Source organism: Leptidea sinapis, chromosome Z (assembly GCF_905404315.1).
Source record: "Leptidea sinapis chromosome Z, ilLepSina1.1, whole genome shotgun sequence".
Taxonomy (NCBI): Eukaryota; Metazoa; Arthropoda; class Insecta; order Lepidoptera; family Pieridae; genus Leptidea; species Leptidea sinapis.
In genome coordinates this window covers 28,798,860-28,821,082 of record NC_066312.1, presented here as the reverse complement: position 1 = coordinate 28,821,082, position 22,223 = coordinate 28,798,860, and the positions used below count along the sequence as shown (strand labels likewise).

The following is a 22,223-nucleotide window of genomic DNA, read 5'->3' as shown; positions in this document are numbered from 1 at the left end:
AAAGAAAAAAATAATATTCTTGTTTTTTTTACATAAAATGCGAAGAAACATTTTTCCGAACTAATAAACCTTCCGGAAGAAATTTTCTAACTGACTCAGTCGACAGAATACTGTTCTACTGGTGAAATAATTTTAAAACTCAGTCAAGTATTTTTTGATTTTATTAACAATAATTTCCATAACCTATGTATTAATATTGCAGCTCGTGTAAGACGCTTATGCTTTCGTAGTTCTTTTCCGTGACGTAAATTTGAAGTTGAATTGATTTTGTTCACAATTAACATAATATGAATGACATATTTATTATAACAAAACTTTACATGGTGTAAAAACAACAAGATTATTATAAAGAACATAACATAATACAATGATTGCATCTTACATTCCAAGCGTGACAATACGGAAATATTTTCCAGAACCGACCTTGTCCTAATCTACGATTTATATTATGTTGATTACAATAAAGAAAGGTACAAGATTGAAAAAAAAATTACCAATACATTTGTGGTATCACCGCTCTTCGATGACATACCATCAACTCGTCTAGTATCGGAACACTGGGTCTAGAAATCTCAAGCGATGGCCAATTCTATGGTCACCAAAGGCAAAGCCAAATTGTCTTCGAAGAAACTGGGGTCATTAGAGACAAACGTTATCTGATCCAGCCACTTTTGGAATACTCCAATGAAAACAATACTGTTTTCATCTCTTGTCTAGTGCAATCTTTCAAAATTTTTAAAGAAACAAACATTTTAACCGTCGCCTCTTAATCTCTTGATAAAGTTATGTATGTACATAACCACAAAAGCGAATTTTCTAGAAACTGTGACAATCATAATCTTGACACCAGAAACAAATATAGATTTGATATGCACACTACTCGGTTAAGTCGAGTAAGTAAATCGTTTGTTGGGCCGATGTATGCATACTTTTTTTAGCATGATCCCAGAAAATGTTCAAAACAAATGTGTTACGAATGGAGCGACTGCCCTCAAGCTATTTAAATAATTAATCTTATACTCGTAGTAACGAAATTTTATAACAAAAAAGAAATATAATACCTTCCCGCTGAGTTTCTTGCGCCCGTTCTTCTCCAGTCTGAGACATTAATTTTCAAATGGTTTGTGGCCTAGTTTGTGGCGTTCAATAAGTGATTTCGAATCGTATTTTCTTGTTAAGTTTTTAAATTACAACAATTGTTAGGGCCTGACAAGTTATATCAGTATTTAGACTTCTTTATTGATTGCATCTCTCGCTGTGTATTTGCATGGGTTATTTTTACCATCTACGACACAGTAACTGCATAATATCAGCAGAATTGAAACACAAAGCAAACGAGGAAATTGAAACCAAGGCAACATGACTCGGATAGACAATTGTTACTTACCTTGGCACTGGACTGAAAATATCATCTGATTATCAGCTTATAGAGCGCTTAAAATCTTAAGACTATTTTTTTTTCTTAGTTGTGAAGGTAATTGCAAATAGTTAGAAATTTAAACGAGCCTTTCACCGTTCGGCAGCGAAGAGGCAGCGAGCTGTCTTTATCTTTTTCGCTCGGGTACACTCGGCGGTCCCGTGTTTGCCTGATCGAGCCTTTCACCGTGATTTCAGAGCGTGATGAATCAGCCTAACCTACTAAGAAAAAAGGTGTGTGCCAATATACATATAATACATATAATAGTTTTCACTTCGAAAATTGGATAGACACGAGCCAAGTTGTACAGTAACAGCATTATATGAAGTTGTCAATTTCGCTGATAATCGTCTATGTTTGCCTTGATAAATACCCTAGATATTTATATTAATTTATTGGAAACAATACAAAGTTAAAGTTCATAAAATACAATACCTTCTAATGGAGATCTAATCATAAAATCGCCACCATCTGGATGTGTGGCGTTCCTTCACAGTGCGGTTTTCAAGTAACTTTCATCCACGTACAACCAAGCTGCGGAATGCCGAATGCCTTTTGCGCGTAGGTACGCCTTTCTAAAAGGCCGGCAACGCTCCTGTGATTCCTCTCGTGTTGGTTACAAGTATAAGTACTCGTTTTTCCTCCTCTTCCACAAAAAATATGCTTCAAATATGAATAGGTGGCACAATTAATCCAACTACTTATTTTCATTAACCAAAAATTAAGGAAAAAGCTCACTCAGCGCATTTACCCAGTTAAAAATCCATCTTAGGAGAGTTTCTTGCGCCGCTTCTTCTCTCTCAGAGGACCATTGTTTCCGAAGCGGTAGTAGTGTCTAGTATATTAGAAATTACATCAAAAAGAATTCTAAAGTAATCAATTTTGAGAAATGCCTGTTATGCTTTTTACCGAATATGACTTTTTTATACGGGTACAAAAGTGATTTAATAAACAAAATTAATAAGCTAAAGGGAGATTTGCCTACTCGTGTTTGTAGTTTTGGCCACTATTTCAGCGGTTGCTATTGCGGAAATCCGCAAATTACGGATCCAAATGTTCGGCTTCCGTAGCCAGATATTGCGTTTGTCCATATTTTGAGTAGCTTCCGACATACATTCAGTGAAAAAAGTATTAAAAGTGGCTAATGGATAGGAATTTGTTTGAGGTTCAAATATTTTTTTTGTATTGTTTGTAAAATTGGCAAAACTGTTTCTTATTTTGCCACGGAGTTTGCTCTGACCTCTACTATTTACCACTGGACTGGCGGCTGTCAAAGTGCCTTTGTGCCTGTTTGATATTCGAACCAGCTAAAAAACTATTAACAAAAAAAATGTGTAATTTATTACGTAGATTCCTGAAGTAAAAATAACACGGAAAACGACCGAATTTAATTCAAAATGCAAAAATACGTCAGAGTATTTTACGTTCCTTCGCAGCCATTTGTATTATACTTACGTCAAAAACTAGTTCTCTGGATGCTCGCGAGTGGCGCTTCATATAGGTACAAATAAATTACTGCCAAACATATGGAACAGCCTGTCCAGTGGTATTTATACAGGTCAGTGGGAGTTTGAGTTACATCTGTCATTAAAATTAAATACAGTGCTGTTTTAGTTAGATGGACAAAAGCATTGAACAGGACAAGTTCTGTCTTACTTTTTGACCCTGAAAATTTCTCCAAAAACTCAATCAAGAGTCGCTTACACGCTAGAAAAAGTCAGAGCCCTGTTGACTATTTTCTTTGACTATTACGGTGTTGTGCTCTCGGATTTTTTAAATTTTTTTCATTCTCAAATAGCTATTGCTGGTGGTTTGTGAGTCATATATGAGGCGTGTGACATGCTAAAAGCTGCAATGTTACGTTTAAAAACCAAGCCAATATATTGAAAATGTCACAAATTACAACTTAATATGCCTTGACTATTCATCCGATACATTGCCACATTTACGCCAGTTATTTTAAATATTCTCGGTCTAGCAGCTATGTAAAACATTTATTCAGCTCAATCCGACTCGGACAGTGACAGTTGAAACACGCCTAAGGAGAAAAGTGTGCTTACATTGTCTTTAAGCACACTTTTGCCGTTCCGCTATCAGACTGCGAATGATATGTCCCTATATGTGTATAAATAGAACGTCATTTCTTCTAGTACTTTCTTATTTAGATAAAATTGTAATGCGATCTGATGCGACCTAACTACTAAAATAATAACAAAGATAAAGTAAATAAATTACAAAACCAGGCCAACATATTTAATAAAATAATACAATAAAGTATATTTTAATATTTAATTTTATTTATACACAGCCCTATCAACGATTACTAAATTACGTTCCCCATTAGCGATGCTCTTTCCTCTGTCAGGGCCATTGCTCTGTCCTGGCGACCTCAGGTGCATCCCGGGGGAAATGACAGTCCACGCGCTGGAAACAAACTGATCTTGTCATACCAATAATTCAGTGATGAAGTGTTAAGTAATAAACCGCTTCCATCCGCTAGCACAAGTCAAGGTCATTTTTATTGCTAAAGTGTGGCTGTTTTAAATTCACATTCATTCACGACTTTAAATACATCATAAGAAATGACTAGTAAGGAAGAAAAATAAATCTAAGAGTTTTGAAACGATGATCGCTTTCCGTGGTGTGTGGCACTAATTAAATGCTCACCAAATTAATTTTTATACCCTAAGACTAAGTTTACGTTATTAAATTAAAAATAAATATACACACATCAAAATAATAGGACCTATTACGTATTGTTGAGATATTATTTTTGCCTTGATTGCATGGATTTATTTTGGAATATTTCATAACACTAAACAATATTGGGTAAGGAAGGAAGAAATGCATTTTGGCAGGTAATTCGGATTTATTAGAAGTAAATAAGTGCATTTCTAGAAGGCATTTAAACACAAGCCATTATGTTTTTGCGGTGAAAGTGTAGGATGGTCCATCCATCCAACACGTACAAGTGTTGGCAACATGAACGCGCGCCGCATGGAGTACCTAATCCATCCAGTCAGCGGAATTTTGCTTCTTTTTGATAATATAAAAAGTGTTACGATATTTATGTCTTTAAAGTAATTTCATAAGTTGATATATACATTTATTAATTTACAGTGTGTTCAGTATTATGCAGATATTGAATTTAAAACCCTTTTGAGGTGTCATTTTGATTTCTATTTTTGTACACACATCGCAATGTTCGAGTAGTTGTTGCATCACTCTGCATTCATTGTATAAATATTATGTTCAATGCTGAAGCTGTAAATATTGAATCAAAGGTGTGACAATGAGTTTCTAGCCATGTCTTGTCATTAAAACTAACTTGAATATTAAATGTAATATTTGAGCTAAGTGAATAAGTTAATAATCTTAGATTTAAAATGAAACACAAATAAATACCGTTGAGGTAATAATTAATTATAGTTCATAAATATAATGGCCCAAAGATATCCGGACACGTATTTGACGATTTCCTATAATCTCCAATAAACTGATGTTTCCAAAAAAAACTCTCAGTCGAGAATCATTTATCAACACACTAATCGCGTTATAGGCTGAAAACAAACTTGATCAGTTGAACCTTCCGTCTTATTATAAGTTATACAAATTAAATTTATACTAATTTTTTGACGATGCTGGATTCGAAACCGCGGCTCTCGGTTTATTTTTATTTTATTTGGGAAACTTACAGCCATTTTTACAAATTTTACACAACAAATAGATTAATAAATGCTAATTACAAGCTTCCACATATGTTTTTAAATTGCTTAAGCTCAGATTAATATATAAGACGAACAATACTGTAACACAAAATAGGTTCTAACATATGAGATTAAGTGCTTTCTTTTTTTTATGTTAGACTTACATCGACACTGTCTTTGGTAAGCACATTCTTAGCTACACGAGGACTACAAGTAAAGAGGTCAAAACGGTCATCATGGTTAAGGTTGTTGAACTGCCGCATGCAACGAGGAAAAAAGAAAAAAAAATACGTCCTAGCACTCTACCAACTAAGCTAACTGTCCGCATGCATTAATGAGTGCCTAACCGTCAGCCACATGAAACCTTAGATTTTAGCTAGGTTATGTAAAAAAGACATTCGGCCTTACAAATAAAAAGTAATAACTGATGATAAACAAAGAAAATGCAAAATGTTTACAATATCGTTGACAACACTGTCAATACAATGATAATTCTGAAGTTTTCCTGAATGACAAGCTGCCTTACAAAAAAACGCGGGAAACGTTAGACGTCCGAACAAACTATTCGTAAGCAAAATGTCTATTTGTCAGCATTTGACATATTCTTAGTTTATGCTTAGTTATAACTATATGCCAATTTTATTTGTAAGGCCGATTTACTATATCTAAGGGTTAGACTAGCTTGGATCCTGAAGGTTACTTGTTTTCCACTAGAGTTTGTGCATATCCCAAAGGAAAGCTTTATTAAAAAGCTGGTAGCCTAAGTAAGCCTTCACCAATTAACTCGTGGATCATATTATTACGTCAGTAAGAGACAATAACATTGACTTATTTCTATGACTATTATCATTAATCAAGAAATAAATATTTATCCAGCCATCTTGAAAAGGCGGAAGTATAATAACTTCAAACGTCGTTTGTACTTCGTGGGAGATAACAATCTGTTAGGAATAACTTGTAATAATTCAGTCAATTTAAATATGGTACGTGAAAAGAATTCACTATCTAAAACTAATAATTCAAATAATAGTGTCGAAGGTATCAGTTCTGCAAGATGCAATTGTGAAAGGTATGCATAAAGGATGAAGATTGGACGTAGTTCCTGAAAAACGTTCCAAGCCACAAACATCATATTTTATGGAATTCGTGTTTAAAGTTTAATAAATATTAGTGTATTCCATACATGTGGGTTGGGCTACTAAGTCATGATGTCACTTAAGTGGAGCTGCTATTTTTTGGTCAGTCCGTTAATATGAATCATGTGACTAGTTGTGTGTTCTTAACTCAATCTCGACATGATTGTGGTTTGGAACGTTTTTCTGCAATTATGTTCAATTTAAGAAATTATCATTTCTTGTAAGGTTAAATGTTCAATTTCGTTTCGAAACTGTTAAGGACTCTTACTGAGGCTATTTCTCTCCGATTATTGTGGATGGTAAGCGATTTATTAAAATTTTTACAGATTAGCCATGAATGGACATAATTTCGCAAGTATAAATATGTATAAAGTATTGGAAGGAACAGGTCCAATAGATTTAAAAGGTTTCTGACCAACTCTCATTAAATGTATTGTTTTGTTATTCATTTGCGAATTTAATTTTTTTCAGGCACACAAGACGAAGAACATTTTATAATATCCAACGACAGCATCGCATCGTGCTCAAAAATGGAGAGTTAAATATAAAAAGACATAAATTGAACCAGTTGACTCTGAATTTAGTGAACGTGTTCATAGAATCAAGATGGAGGTGGACTATTTTGTATTGTATTTTAGTGAGTTTACTCCAGTTGCTTTTGTTTGCTGGGATTTGGTGGCTTATATTATTTCTTCATGGTGATCTTGAAAATGACCATTTACCTGGTACAAGGAATTCTACAGAATGGAAGCCATGTGTTAAAGAAATCTACAATTTTACTTCTATATTTCTTTTCAGTATCGAAGTTCAGACAAGCATAGGGTACGGTTCAAGATCCATTACTTTGGAATGTCCAGAAGCAATATTTACAATGTGCATTGAAAGTATAGCGGGGAAAATAATTCAATCGGTAATTATTGGCGTTGTTTTTGCAAAGTTAACTAGGCCAAAAAATCGTATTCAGACTTTAATATTCTCCAAAAATGTCATTATTAATCAGAGAGACGGTGACCTATGTATGCTCTTCAGAATCGGAAATACGAGGAAATCTAGAATAATCGCGTCTAAAGTGCAAGCAGTTTTGCTAAGACATGTGAAAGATGGTATAGATAAGCTAGAAAACGTTCAAATCAATCTTAATTTAAATGTAGAAGATGATAACAATATACTATTTATATTTCCAATAACAGCTGTACATAAAATTGACAAAACAAGTCCTTTTTACAAATTGTCAGCGAGAGAGTTGTTAAAACTAGAGTTAGAAATTCTCGTTACATTTGAAGGCACTATTGAGTCGACAGGTCAGTACGTGCAAGCTAGATCAAGTTATACAACAGTTGAAATACTTTGGGGTCGTCGATTCTTGGAGACGTTGTATTATAAAAAGCAAAAGCGCGGATTCGTAATCGATTATTCAAAATTTGATGAAACCTATCGTGTTAACACACCACTGTGTAACGCAGAAGACTTGAGAAAATATTATTACGATAGAGAGATTGCATATAATAGATTAAAATGAATTTTTATGTTGATGATTGGCAAGTTCAGACTAGAAGAAAATAAGACGCATTTGTAAATGAGTTCCATAAATATACTTAGAATATTTTTTGAAATTTCATTTTCCAATTGTAAAATACCTACTCAAATTTCTAGGCCAATATCCAAGCATGTAGTTTCTGTGATCGTTTATAACCTGGTGAACAACAAATTTTCATTTTGTGATCTGTGTAGTTTTTCTATCTATGGCAATTTATTTGTGTGTATTATTTTTATGTATTGATACTATGTATTGTTATTACTATTAAATTATTTTAATTAAATCAACAACTTTATTCTCAACTAAAACTATTTACTGCTAACTTATTTTTTGTGCATATTTTAATGTGTAAATTAATTAGACAAAAATTCACCCACCTTATATCTTTGATGTTTAGACAATTTTCAGTTTTAATGAAGGATGTATGATCAAACCAATTTTTTGAAGTTCCATCACAATTTCGTAACTTATCTTCAAAGAATTCAATTGAAATTGTAGCGTTGAGAGTCTCATTTTAATTGTTCTTAGTAAAATAACACATTTTTGAATATCGTCATTTAGTTCGCGAAGCTTTAGTTTATTGTGCTGCATTCGTTGTTCGAAAAATATTATCATATTTCTATTTATTTCCATATATAATATCAACAGACACACAGTATTAAAATTAAATGTATGTATTCAAAATTTCAAGATAAATCTAAGATCAAATTTGGCGATTTTGCTTTATTTAAATAGTTACAATTATTTTTTATCATCAGTAGTAAATTGACACTAAATTGTTGAATTACAGAGGTACGTATTGTTAGTGACTTGATAAAAATATATCTAAATCTTAGTGGAATTGGAGCAAACAGTTGATAGAGCATTACAGATAAGATACAAAAAACTTATAAATTGAGCAATTTCTTGAAATCATTTTATTAAGACTGCTATGTTTATGAAATATTGTTTATCCATATGGTGATTATAGGCCCAGGATATTTGCCCTGTGCTTCCCTGGGGCGTAAAAAGAATAGGGGAGTCTCAGCCCCAAGGATGTCGTAAGAGGCGATTAAGGGCTTTTTAGAAGGGGGAGTCAGCACAAGTGGCCCAGACTCGTCCGGGTTAATTACCACAATCGCACAGAATAGCGGCGTGAAGTAGCGGCCTAGTGCCGTTATATTTCGCATAGGTTATTGTCGAGGACCGGAGCCTAATACTGTGACAACTGGTCGATGATAACTTAAGTATGTTACAAAAGTATAAGACATAACATTATCAAGATATAATAATAAATACAGCATCTGTTAAAATTCTTCTTGGCGGAATGAAATTAATGACATTGGTTCATTTTTAGCAAAATTAAAATTGAAATCCAAAGCCAAAATCAATGGTAGTTTATCTTTATCAATTTTAAAAATTATTAAACCTCTGCGAATATGCGGAAATAATCTCTTATGTAAAAATGATTTCATTCATCTCAATACACAACTCACACACTACTACGTATAGCACATAATATATTCCATGATATGACAGCAATTAAATCTTCTTGTCTTTCAACTTTTTAAGAATATTTGTTATATACTGGATGTATTATTTTGTGATTTATTATTTCTTTTAATTTAATTCGTCGTCAAAATTGGCGAGCAGCTTTCCAGCTACCCGACCGGAACACGCAAGTTCTGGTCGTTGTCGAAAGCTGCTCTTGGTAACTTCAACTAGCAGTCCATGCCGCCGTTGCACATGAGGAATGACACCCTGGCCCATACGGCAAAAGAGAAAGCCGATCTCCTGTGCTCTCTTTTTGCCTCCAACTCGACTCTTGACGACAACGGAAAAACACCGCCGACCATCCCGCGGTGTCAGAGCTCCATGCCTGAACTACAGTTCCGACAGAAAACTGTTAGGCGAGCTCTGTTTTCGTTGGACGTCAGGAAGTCGAGCGGGCCGGATGGCATTTCTCCAATCGTGCATAGAACGTGTGTCCCTGAGTTGACGCCGGTGCTAACGCGTTTATTCCGGCACTCTTATTCAAAAGGCATAGTCCCTGATTCATGGAAGTCAGCCCTTGTCCATCCGATCCCAAAAAAAGGAGACAGTTCGGATCCGGCAAACTACAGGCCTATTGCTATTACCTCCTTACTCTACAAAATCATGGAGAGCATAATTAGCACCTCTTGGTTGTACCTAGTTGATCAATGACCGACAGTACGGCTTTCGCCATGGTCGATCGGCAGGTGATCTTCTGGTATACCTAACACATAGATGGGCGGCGGCTATCGAAAGCAAGGGGAAAGGCGTGGCAATTAGCCCAATTGGCGGATATAGCGAAGGCCTTTGATCGTGTATGTCACAAGGCGCTTCTCTTAAAACTTCCATCACTTGGGCTTTCCTAGAGCTTTTGCAACTGGAGCTCCAGCTTCCCCTCACTGGGCGCAGCATACAGGTCATTATCGACGGTTCTTGCTCGAATCGAAAGCCCGTGAACGCTGGAGTGTACTAATGCTGTGTGCTATCTCGACACTGTTTCTTCTGCATATCGATGATATGTTGGACACCTCCAACATACATTGCTATGCAGACGACAGCAGTGATGCCATATACACGGGCCATGCAGGTCTCTCTCAGGGAAATCGTCGACCAGTGCCGGGAGAAACTTGAGTCTTCTATCGAATCCTCTCTCGAGAAGATCGCGGAATGGAGTAAATTTAATCTTGTCCAATTTAACCCCCAGAACGCTCAAGTGTACGCGTTTACCACAAAAAAATCTCATTTCTCGTATCACCGAACACCCACAAAAAATGGCTGGGTTCAGTTTTCATTAGCCAGACTCTACTTGAGCTTTTTTCTCCGTTTTTTTAAAGCCGGCCACACACTACTTAATATTTTCTATGAATTCGCTATAGTCAGCGGTGACATTCTCGTAATTTCAAAATCGTAGAAGTTAAGTCTCAATCCTATCCAGGTTTTACTCTATAATTGACATTCTGGGACTATCATATCCCTAACGTTAACTGAACTATAACTGGATCAACAACTGGAGCCGTGCGTCAACGACATTTGAACGATAAGCTTGCTCAAAGTTACCTATATTGTTCTAAGAAAACTAAAATATTCCTACTACTATAAGGGTTACTGCCACAGACCAAGTATAGTATTGAAAAGCTGTGGATAGAATTATGGAAAGAGGATCAGAAGATTAAAGGCAAATGGTACGGAAGCATTCAAGCCAACCTACCACCAAGACCTTGGTACAACAAAATTCCTGAAGCCAGCCGTGATTACATCACCTCCATTAATACATTGCGTTTTGGCCATAATACTGCACCGTCACACCTAGCAAGACTTGGCATTATTTGAAATAGCGAATGTTCGCACTGTGGATGTAGCAACGCAGACATGAAACACCTGATTTTCAATTGTCAAAGCTTTTCAATTGACAGATTAGTGCTTGCAAGTGACTTGAGTGAAGTCAATGATTATGATCTTTCTTCCCGCCCGCCGCCGCTTGAAAAAATGTTAAGTGATGTACATTATTTCAAGCCTTTGTATAAATATATTAAGAGTACAGTAAATAACATTTAAAAGTAAGTGAACAGTCGTGAAACGCTCTCAAAGCGAAAGTGACCGAAAAAAGACAGGCTTAAAGGTCTCGTTACCAAACCATAAAATCCAAAAAAGAAAAACCGATGTATAGTTACTATACTTGGTCTATGGTTTGGCTGTATGGGCTTTTGACCCCTTTGCCTGTCCAGATGGACGAACAGAACCAAAAAAAAAGGTCTATGGTTATTTGGCTGTATGGGCTTTTGACCCCTTTGCCTGCCCAGATGGACGAACAGAACAAAAAAAAAAGGTCTATGGTTATTGCTCTATTAGATAATGTTTTATGGTTAAAACCTTAACTCAACGTCAAAATTTTGCAAAATAAGCATCTCCCTACAATAATTGACGTTACATCTTGTTACGAGAATAGGCTTTAATAATTTGTACAAAATTAATTTAGATAAAAGTCCTATGGAAGCTATTATCTAGTCTCTATGACACTTATAAAGATTCTGGTAGTTATCGTATATCTACCTTATTCATAAAATTCTGTAAAGCTCTTCGGCAACCAATACTTGATACTGTACCTATAGTATATCATTTGCTAGCAGCTAGATCATTCAGATAAGTTATAGTACCATCAGTAAAGAAAGTCTGCTCATGTGAGCAGTACCAATATTAATACACAAAAAAGATGCAAGACGAGCAAATTAACATGACACCTTGATATATCTTGAGGGTCGCCTTGCGACGGCAGTAGCGATAAATAGAGTTGGGCCAATCGTTAAATTGTTAACACAAAACGTTTATTATTATAACACTGTTAAAAATTAAAAGTAACTACAGCGTTATATTTTAATGCGTAGTTATTAAATATCGCCGTTATTTAATTTAATAGTAGCACTATATTTTATTCATGTTAAATTCAATTCAATTTTTGAGATATGGCGTGTGGCTGCGCCAGTCGGGCGCGAATTATTTCGCCAATGTCGAGTGGAATTGAGAAACACGTTATGAATGGAAATTTTGTATGAATTTCATTTGGATAATTTATAAGTGGCAGGTTTTTTGAGTATAGCGATATTTTATAGAGCGACATTCATGTTAAATTAAATTAAATTCTCTTTGACTAAACTACACAGGTATTTTTTTGTATTTATGGATCAGTTACTGCGACGTGTGATTTGTAGCCAAATCACTACCTAGCTACAACGTGTTAGTATTCAAAGTTAGAATTGAACGTAGTGTTTTAATTCTCTTTGGTTAAAATCAAAACAAAAGTTATTGAGTACAGTAGTTGCATCATCCACACACACCGTAAATAAATAAAGGTATTTTGCGAGCATTTTCTTTGCGATTATATAAATATAATATCTTTAATTTTAAAAACATGAAGCAGAGTTTCTGGTTACGGAATCGTCCTGCCACCTCAAGTAACGCCCATTCACGAGTATGACGCATGAGCCAGCCATCGCCTCCCTTTAACATATATAAGGGAAGCGAATGTTGCATCCTACGTCACTACCGCAAGGACTGACATTTAAGTGTATTATTATTTGTACTATATTAAAATTATATTTGTACTTTAATGTAAACCTTAGTAGATGGCGTTGAACCATAGATCGTACCGTCTAAGTTCAACTTAAAAATAAATAGTCAGAGATAATATGTCACCTAGTGCACAATACAAGTAATAGAACAGTGGCTTAGCTCATCGGTCCCCTTTAAATTTTATACCTACCATACCTGAAAGTATAATATGTGTTTTTGTTATTAATTGTATGTGTTGTTTTAGGTTTAGGAATGAAATATGTTTATGACCATCATATGAAAGAACATCTATTTATTTTTGTTTTCCATACATACCGAATGAAAACTACAAGTCACTATCTAAATAAGATACATGTAAGCTATTTAATAATAATAATAATTTTCGTACGAGAAAGTAAAATGAAAACGAACACTTTTTTTCCACAGTGTACATACACAAACGTAATTCGAGCCAGGTATCATGTTGATTCACCCGTGTTGTAGCAGATGAAAAAAAACACCATTTTGAAAATTGTAGATTTTTATATATAATTAGGTCAACAATAGCTTGAACGTGATTCCCCTCCATCTTATTTAACTTAGGACAAGAATTCTTGTGCTACCTGTCACACCTTGTCAAGAGGTCTACTTATTGTGCTACCTACTATTATCAGTTACGTACAAATTGTAACATTATTTTTCAGTGCAATAAATAATGTTCATTCTTTCATGACCAGCGTAAAACAAGGACTAATGATGACGGGGAGCTAGTCGCAATAAACCAGTGAAAACCGCATTCATATACATTTTGTATATTATTTATCAATTTTTAAAATTAGCTACAAAACAAATGAAGAGAAAATCCGACATATACACAAAAAATCGCATCCTAATTTGGGTTTGGTAAGGGTTTTATTTAATGGAGGTTTCCCCCCAAAATGATTAAATGGAGGTTAAAGAAAAAACCGGTATGTTTTGCAACCTACTGTTATGACTGCCTTGCTTGTAATAAAAGTTTTAAAAATATTTATTAAATAATTATTTTTTTCGAAGTTATTATAGGTATATATATAATTATTATTACACTGTTATGGAAGCTTGACAGTAGACGACGACTTCTGTCTGGCACTTAACCACGGGTTTTATAAAAGCCGGAAGCGTGGAGAGTGGGCAACCGACCTCGGCGTCCAGCCTCAGCACAAACGGCTACCCGTGCGTAGCTACGCAAGGATGAATGGCTGCCCTTCCCTCAGCGCCGGAGATGCGAATAGGCCTCAAAAATTTGTTGCTTAAGATCATTGTTCAAAGAGAATCCGCAAATAGTTTGCACGTCCTTTTCAAAAGTAAGTTAACATAAGCTCATATTAAATAAAAGTTCAATCAAAATAATACTAACTACTCCTTTCCGCACTTTGGGCGTTGAAGCGATCATTTTTTAAATCCAAGTTGGCCGCCGCGAAAAATTGTGATTTCAACAATATGCGTATCGAATCCGAGGTTCTCGAGGGTGCAGGGAACGAATTTAGGATAATTTGAGAAATTCAAGATGGCCGCTGCGCAAAGTTATGATTTCAACAATAGGGATATCGAATCCGACATTCTCGAGGGTGCAGACAATTAATTTGAGTTTATTTTTTTTATTACTGTATTGTGACATAAATAATAATAAATTATTCTAAAAATAATAAAATAAAAAGTCTTATTTGTATGCATGTATATAAAAATAAAATCGCTTTAATTTAATATGGATTTTTTTTTCTTAAGCCTTATCTACCGACTTTCTGTGAAGTTGTAATTAGTAGAAAAAATTATATTTTTTCTGGTTTCAGAAATAGTCAATTTAGTATTTTTGGTTTGGAAAAAATTATTTAATCAAGGCTTAGAGTGCCCGGAACGCGTCGGGTTAAACCTGCTACGTCACATAAGAGATACACAGACTAGTACTGACAAAAACAGAGGTCTAAAGTAGTGAAGAGTAACAGCACAATATTTATTTCCATAAACTTATAGGGGTTCTTTCGTTAGAGGAAATATATTCTTTGGGATTCCTATTGTTACTGAATATATTGAAAAAGGATTAAAATATTTTGGTTGCCACGTTTAAGCTTATGGTCTCGTTACTATTGCTCTAAATAAAAAAAAAAATAACAGATCTGTCGCTTGTCCAATGTCTAGCGTTTGTCGTCTATCAATGTGTCATTAAAAAACATATATTTTCCTAAACTGATTTCTGAATTTCACAAAAAAAAAGATTTTTATACTAATATTTACTCTATAAATTACAAGATTATCTATCAATAATTACTAAGGTTAACACAGTGAGAGACTACTGTTTAACATGTTTCGGGCGAATATTTTCGACAAATTACTTGGTGAGTTATGAAAGTTCCAATTAGTAATTTTTTATGGGTGTTATTTCGCATATCAGAAGCATAAGTTTTATGAAATGACTCATTTTTTTATTATTTTTATCTCTAATAGGAAAATGTATGTCACCTTTTCGTAATTAGTACCTACTTAGATAAATTCTAACAGATTTCAAGTTTTAACTCTACTTGTGTAATATTTATTCTAACTAAATCTTATGTTCTAGAAAAAGCTACGTGTAGTCTACGTCTAGATCCTGACTGGCCATCTATTTTGCAAATTTGTGATTTAATAAGACAAAACGATTGTTCGTGAGTATACTTTATTATAAAATTAAACTTGTTCATACTTTAAAACCATTTTTATTTTGACTTATATTTATACCAGTTTTTAAATTATATTATTTAAGACCAAAATATGCAGTGGCTGCAGTGAAGAAGAAACTTTACTCTCAAAATCCGCACCAGGCCATGTTTGCTTTGCTTACTCTTGAAAGCATTGTGAAAAATTGTGGTAAGTCTTAAAATGATTCATCATAATTGCTTTAACTATCTCAATTCTTACATACCAAAACATCTCACTCTTGTTTTATTTCAGTGATTCAGAACATAAAAAGCTTTAATGTTAATATTTTGCATAAAATTACTGTGTCACAATGTAGATGCTTATGAGTATAAAATTGAAATTGATCTAGTATACTAAGATTGATCTCTAGTAATAGTAGAAATTCATGTAAGTTAACACATTTAAAAGATTCATGTATTTTGAATGTGTTTACTTAAATTTATTATTACAATTTATGTAATTTATTACCTTACTCGAACAAAACCACCAGTGTTAGGATATTTACACCTGGTTACTTACCTTGAGTTTATCTAGTATCATGAAATTGTAGGAAGCATAAGTAAATTCAAAAAGAAACTATCCTTCATCATAGGGCTTTTAGGGCAGGCCTTGCCCAACCCCTCTATGGGAACTATAGATCTTTATTATTGCATACTTTTTTTAAGGATGTTGTTATGCTATCTACTGTTTGGTCTGAACCTGCCCTTTTCATATTATCTTTTGTTAATGCCTTCAACATTTATCTTAATAGTAAGTAAATAAAATGTGTACAATAATTTAAATACAGTAATTTACCGTCCAAAAGGCTGTTGTTCCGCATAAGTAAGAATAAATGGTGGTGAAAGTGTTTTCATTGGTGATCTATAGACTTTATACTTTCTTTTTTTTGTAATAACAAAATGATTATTAATAAACAATCTGCAATTTAATTGGAGCAGGTGGATGAACAAGGAAGTTCAAATTGTTTTTAGCATCTACGAGGGGCGGTCAAAAAGTTCGCGGAATGGCGGGGTTGGCGGGGGTGAGGTCGCTCCTCCAGGTAGCCGCTACTTGAGTAACTCATAATTACTATATATGCCAATTTCTAGCCTAATTGGGTCATTAGCTTTCGAGTTACAAACGAGTGAACAAGTAAATCGGGAACAAACTAGCCACTATGGAGAAAATTGAACATCGCGCCGTCGTAAAGTTCCTCACCAAACAAGGAAAAACGCCTCAAACTATTTTGCAAGAGATGTTAGCTGTTTACGGAGACTCTGCTCCTGGTAAAACCATGATTTACAAATGGCACGGCCTTTTCAAGCAAGGAAGGGAGTCAATTGAAGATGATCCTCGACCTGGACGGCCCATTGAGGCCACTACGCCGGAAATCATTGAAAAAGTTGAAAAACTTGTATTGGAAGACGGAAGGTTGAAGAAGAAACAACTTGCAGCATCAGTTGGAGTATCAGAAACCACAATTTTAAATATTCTTCATCAACATCTTGGCATGAGTAAAGTGTGTTCAAGGTGGGTCCCGAGAATGCTCACGCCGCTGCAAAAACGTGAGCGCGTCAACTGTTCCCGCGAGTATTTGGACCGCTGTGGAGAAGTTAGGGAAGAAATTATGGCCCGAATTGTAACCGGTGATGAAACTTGGGTTCACCACTATGAGCCTGAGTCAAAGCAGGAGTCGATGCAGTGGCACAAAAAAGGCACACCACCCCCAAAAAAATTTAAAGTGTCGCAATCGGCCGGAAAGATCATGGCGACTATTTTTTGGGATACTGAAGGTATTCTTTTGATCGATTATAAAGAACGTGGTGTTTCTATAACGGGAGAGTACTACGCTTCCCTATTGGACCGATTAAAAGAAGCTATTAAAGAAAAAAGAAGAGGAAAACTGACAAAAGGTGTACTCCTTTTGCACGACAACGCGCCCGTTCACACGAGTCATGTTGCGACGGCTGCCATTCATCGATGCGGTTTTGAACAACTACGCCATCCACCCTACAGTCCAGACCTGGCCCCTAGCGATTTTTATTTATTCCCAAAGATGAAGAAAGAGCTGCGTGGAAAAAAATTTAGAGACGATGATGAAGTCAAGTCGGCGATTTCGGCGTATTTTGACGCCCAAGACAAAACCTATTTTTTCGACGGTATTAATAAGTTATATGCCAGATCCCAAAAATGTATTCGTGTTAAGGGGGAATATATTGAAAAGGAAAAATAACATAATGTATCATTTCATCTTTTTTCCCAGTCATTCCGCGAACTTTTTGACCTCCCCTCGTATTATGGCTTAAGATATTTAATAACTTATTCATAAATTTGTTATTAGGTTCTGGAGTTCATGATGAGGTTACATCAAAGGCATTTTGTGAAATGTTAAGGGATTTAGTGAAAACCACAGCACATGAAAATTTAAAGAGCAAAATTCTTGAATTAATTCAAGCTTGGGGGTTTGCATTCAGGAACAATCCAAAATACAGAGCTGTCCAGGTGAGTGAATATATATCAGTTTTTTATGGAAGAGTAGGTCTAGCATGCATACATATGAGTCACAAGTGTGGAATCAGGTGATTGAATGTGATTATGCAGACCATGCTATCTGGTGAAACCAGAGAAATCACAAGTGTGTTGCGGACATTATAAAGTGTTGAGTAAACATACATTTGAGTTTAAAAACCAAAAACATATTATATGTAGAGTAATGAACTGGAGCCACAGTGGGGAGAGTCAATGAATCTACCTATTGTGCACCTCATACACTAAATATAAATGTTAAGATAATATAATTTCTAAATGAGTGCAAGTTTACAGTTTCTTTACTCTCAGAGCACCATTTGTTTCTGAAGTGATGGTAGTGACTTCGTGACATAAAAAAATCTAAAGAAATTAAATCTTGGCAAAATAATACATAGTGCTACAATCATAGGAATAATATTTGTAACTTCATTGTATACCCCCTAAAGAATCAAATCATTTTGAAACAAGTTAGGATTCTAACAGTACATGGTTTGTGATGTGTGGTAGAAATTTAAAAATAGAATAAAACTGCATGAATTCTGTACAATTTTAATTGATGATAGTATCTTTTAGAAAAATACACTGTATATAAAAAAAATTATGCAAAATGTACTGGATTCTTTTGTAACAATTTGGATTGGGTACTCTTTGGTGAATATACTTTATTTGACTTTGACTTTAAAGCTTACAAAAAAAAACTTCTTAAAATTATATTACCTTATGTAGACATATTACCGTATATTACCTTATGTAGACAGATTAATATGTTCAACCCTTATGGTATATGCCTATCAAGCAATGAATTGTAGGAATTTTAATACCTGCTTATCTTCTAATAATTTGACGTTATTTGAGCTTCAAGAGCTTGAAGGAAATTTTTAAATAAATTTATCCCCATTGGTCTTCGGTTATTGTTCTGTGAGCACACAAGATACATGTGTATCATAATACAATATATAATTAAATGTTTATATACTTTTACAAATCCTTTATATATCTCAAATTTATTTGATACATTGTGTTATTTAAAATTCCAAATAATGTCTTTAGCTATTGATGAATACTACATTAGCACTTTTACAAAATATGTTATAAACACACACTCACACCTTTTTCCGTCGGCCAGAGACAACAGAAAGCCACTTGCTTCTAAACTTGTAAAACTCACTCGCTTCCTCTACATTCATTAGTTTTTTCATACATGCTCACCCTTCCTTGATCTTTCCTTTTTGCTAAAAATCCTTTATTTAGTCGATGAATGTCCCACAAGGTCTTCCTTGACCAACATGCCCACACAGACTTGCCTTATATACCTGATTCATCATTCTTTCTTAATGTCTCCATGTGTCCATGTTACATTTAACAAATTCAATTCTTCCTACTGTGGCCTGTGTACGTAAGTTATCCAATGTCATATTAAAGTGGACCACCAAGCTTAGACACTTAACACATTACATTGTGTTCTTAAAAATCGTAATATCGGAAAGTTGCCTGTACACACCTTTATTGAAAAAGCCATAATTAATCAGTTTAACTAAACATCATTGAACTATGAGAAAACTATACAGAAATTAGCATTTATAGTTTCAATGCCACAGTAACAATTGTAGGTAAATGTGGTCAGTGTCACTTGTAAAAGGACACAGTAAGTTTATAAAATTGTTACTATTTGTATGAGTTATTGTACAATTTTAAATTGTGTGTGTGAGTGTAGTATATCAATTATCTTTAGTAAGCAAGCATAAATCTTGTTCATATTGATTTTTATAATCTAATTATGTTTCATTGTGTTCAACACCAGTATAAGTTATGTCTGTTGACAAGATAAGCATGTAGAGGGTGCAATTCATATGTATTATTCTAGTTTGTGACGAATTATAATAATTATCTTTGTTACACACAGTGTCAATGTCCTTAGGTAATCTGTTAAACAAGTCAATAATCTTATCTTTTTTGTGAGGCTGCTTTGTTTGGTATTTGTGTTAATGAAACTTCAATATTTTGAATTCTAAAATAAAATGAATGCCTTTTAGAGTTTAGAGTAGGTACTATAATTGCTTTTGTCGAGTCACGATTCAATTGTATGACGTCATTAATCTTTTATCATTGAAAATCACCTGGTGACAGTATGAATCATGCTGTCTGAGATGCTAGTGCTAAGGTGAAAACAATTGCGATATTTTGTGTGGAATATTAAATAAGTTTGGTGTTACAGTTATAACTGACAATGCTCCTTTTGTTTAGGATACAGTGAACATTTTAAAAGCAGAGGGATTCAAATTTCCGCCACTCAAAGAATCTGATGCAATGTTTTCTGCAGACACAGCTCCGGAATGGGCCGATGGGGAAGTTTGTCACAGGTAGGTACTTTTTTTTATTCACAGCATGTTGAAAATTATCTGGAGAGATATGAAAGTAATTATTAGAAAGATAAGCATCGAACGAGCGAACTTTGGACGAAATTCCCTTGAGATAAAAATCGTTATGAGAAATAAGTAAAATATCAGCACTATTTTAATTAAAATTAATAAAATTTGAATTATGACATACCTGATCAAATTAATAAGTCTTCTAAATAATTACGGTGATTTATTTATTAATCAAGAGAATGTTATGATAATTTTGCTTTTTTGCTTTCACATAATAGGTGTATTGTAATTGAAATGATTTGTAAAACGATGAAGATATTGTTTTGAAAAAGTGGCAATGAGTTTCTTGCCACTCTATGAGAACAACTCATTAAAGCTCAATCTTTTCGAAGTGGTGGTATTATTATTATTGTTTGGGTTGATGGCGTTTCCTTTTAGATTTTATTAAACTCTGCTATAGAAAGCGGGCTTCGTGAACGAACAAGGTAAAGAACACTGTTGATGTATCTAAAACAAAGGCATAGTTGGTTAAAAGACAAACAAACTAAAGATATTCTTTTGGACAATTAATGAACATAGATTATATACAAAAGGGGAAGGTTATATAGGTTATAGGTTATCACGGGCTATTATCCGCAACTCGACGACTACAGCGCGCCTATTTTGCGTGGTGAGGAGGGCGGCTAATCCTGCCACCCTAGTTCCTCAAGGTAATGTATCAAACCTCTGATGTCACCCATGACCTCGGGGAGAGTCCTCGGTGACCCCAGGTGTTTGGCCCGGTATGAGGCCACACTCCTACACTCCAAAATGACGTGTGCGGCCGTTTCGTCCGCCTCCGTGCAGGCTCTGCACAGTGGGCTGTCGGTGACACCTATATTGAACAGATGCTTGTTAAAAGGGCCGTGACCCGTTAGTACATGAGTTATTTTCCGTAACCTAGGTCGTGGAAGTTTTACTAGCTTGCGAGAGAGCTTGGGGTCTATTTGTGGTAGAGCTTCTTTTGCTTGTCTACACCCACTTACGTTCATCCAGTACTTATTATGTAATTCCTTGGTGTGTTGGCGTATTACCTTCGTAGGCCAGCTAGGCGGGAGAGGGATAGTTGGTTCTGGTCCTTTTGCTGTCATCGCTGAGCCTCTCCTGGCCAATTCATCAGCGGCATCATTCCCTCGTGAGTTACTGTGTCCCTTTATCCATTGAAGAGTTACTTGGTTGTTATTTTCGCATAACTCCCTCAGACATTGGTGACAGTTGTATATTAGCTTAGAGTACAAAAGGGGAATTAACAAGGTATAGTAAGGATTTGAAATCACTGGGGGGGAGGGATGTGTAGTGGGTTCGATTGCCAGTTCCATCAGGCAATTATTAAAAAAAAACTATGAATGCAGTTTAAGTGTTCTTTTTTTTATTTAAACTAAAGTCCACTTTCAGTTAAATGTTACATTTACAATATATAAGGTAGTATTTACTTTGATTTATGCGAGTGTTACACATTTAAATAAAACACTTTTTAAAGGATTAAAACGCGTTTTATTGTAACTGTGTTTTACGCAAAATCTAATGTAAAAGCATAGTGATAATTACACGCATATTAATCCCTTAAAAAGTGCTCTATTTCAATACGTATCTAAGGTACTTCCCCTCCATGTGGCATATGCGTGGGCCTTCCTGTATAGTTTTTTTTATGACAGTAAAGGACGAGACGAGCAGGACGTTCAGCTGATGGTAATTGATACGCCCTGCCCATAACAATGCAATGCCTTTCATGTTTCTTGA

General features: G+C 34.8%; 2 protein-coding genes and 1 long non-coding RNA gene across 4 annotated transcripts in view; 2 read left to right on the top strand and 1 right to left on the bottom strand.

The window, feature by feature from the left end:
- Nucleotides 1–3,692: 3,692 nt before the first annotated feature.
- On the bottom strand, nucleotides 3,693–8,514 carry LOC126979269 (uncharacterized). Its single transcript, XR_007732794.1, has 2 exons — nucleotides 8,175–8,514; nucleotides 3,693–3,841 (listed from the first exon to the last, which is right to left on the bottom strand). It is a non-coding gene; the product is annotated as an uncharacterized LOC126979269 (long non-coding RNA).
- On the top strand, nucleotides 6,053–8,020 carry LOC126979233 (inward rectifier potassium channel 2-like). The gene is made up of 2 exons (XM_050828508.1): nucleotides 6,053–6,193; nucleotides 6,732–8,020. Exons 1-2 carry the CDS (start codon nucleotides 6,105–6,107, stop codon nucleotides 7,777–7,779), a joined length of 1,137 nt encoding a protein of 378 aa, XP_050684465.1. The 5' UTR covers nucleotides 6,053–6,104; the 3' UTR covers nucleotides 7,780–8,020.
- A 6,534-nt stretch (nucleotides 8,515–15,048) lies between the features above and the next one.
- Nucleotides 15,049–22,223, top strand: part of LOC126979205 (hepatocyte growth factor-regulated tyrosine kinase substrate) — a 29,708-nt gene continuing 22,533 nt past the window's right edge. Inside the window, exons 1-5 of one of the 2 annotated variants that reach the window (XM_050828457.1) lie at nucleotides 15,049–15,227; nucleotides 15,449–15,533; nucleotides 15,632–15,735; nucleotides 17,888–18,048; nucleotides 20,320–20,435. In XM_050828457.1, coding sequence (XP_050684414.1) covers nucleotides 15,194–15,227; nucleotides 15,449–15,533; nucleotides 15,632–15,735; nucleotides 17,888–18,048; nucleotides 20,320–20,435 — 500 coding nt within the window. In that variant the 5' untranslated portion in view covers nucleotides 15,049–15,193. Of the gene's footprint in view, nucleotides 15,228–15,448; nucleotides 15,534–15,631; nucleotides 15,736–17,887; nucleotides 18,049–20,189; nucleotides 20,237–20,319; nucleotides 20,436–22,223 lie in introns of those variants that run through there. The other variant, XM_050828458.1, reaches the window with a different exon arrangement.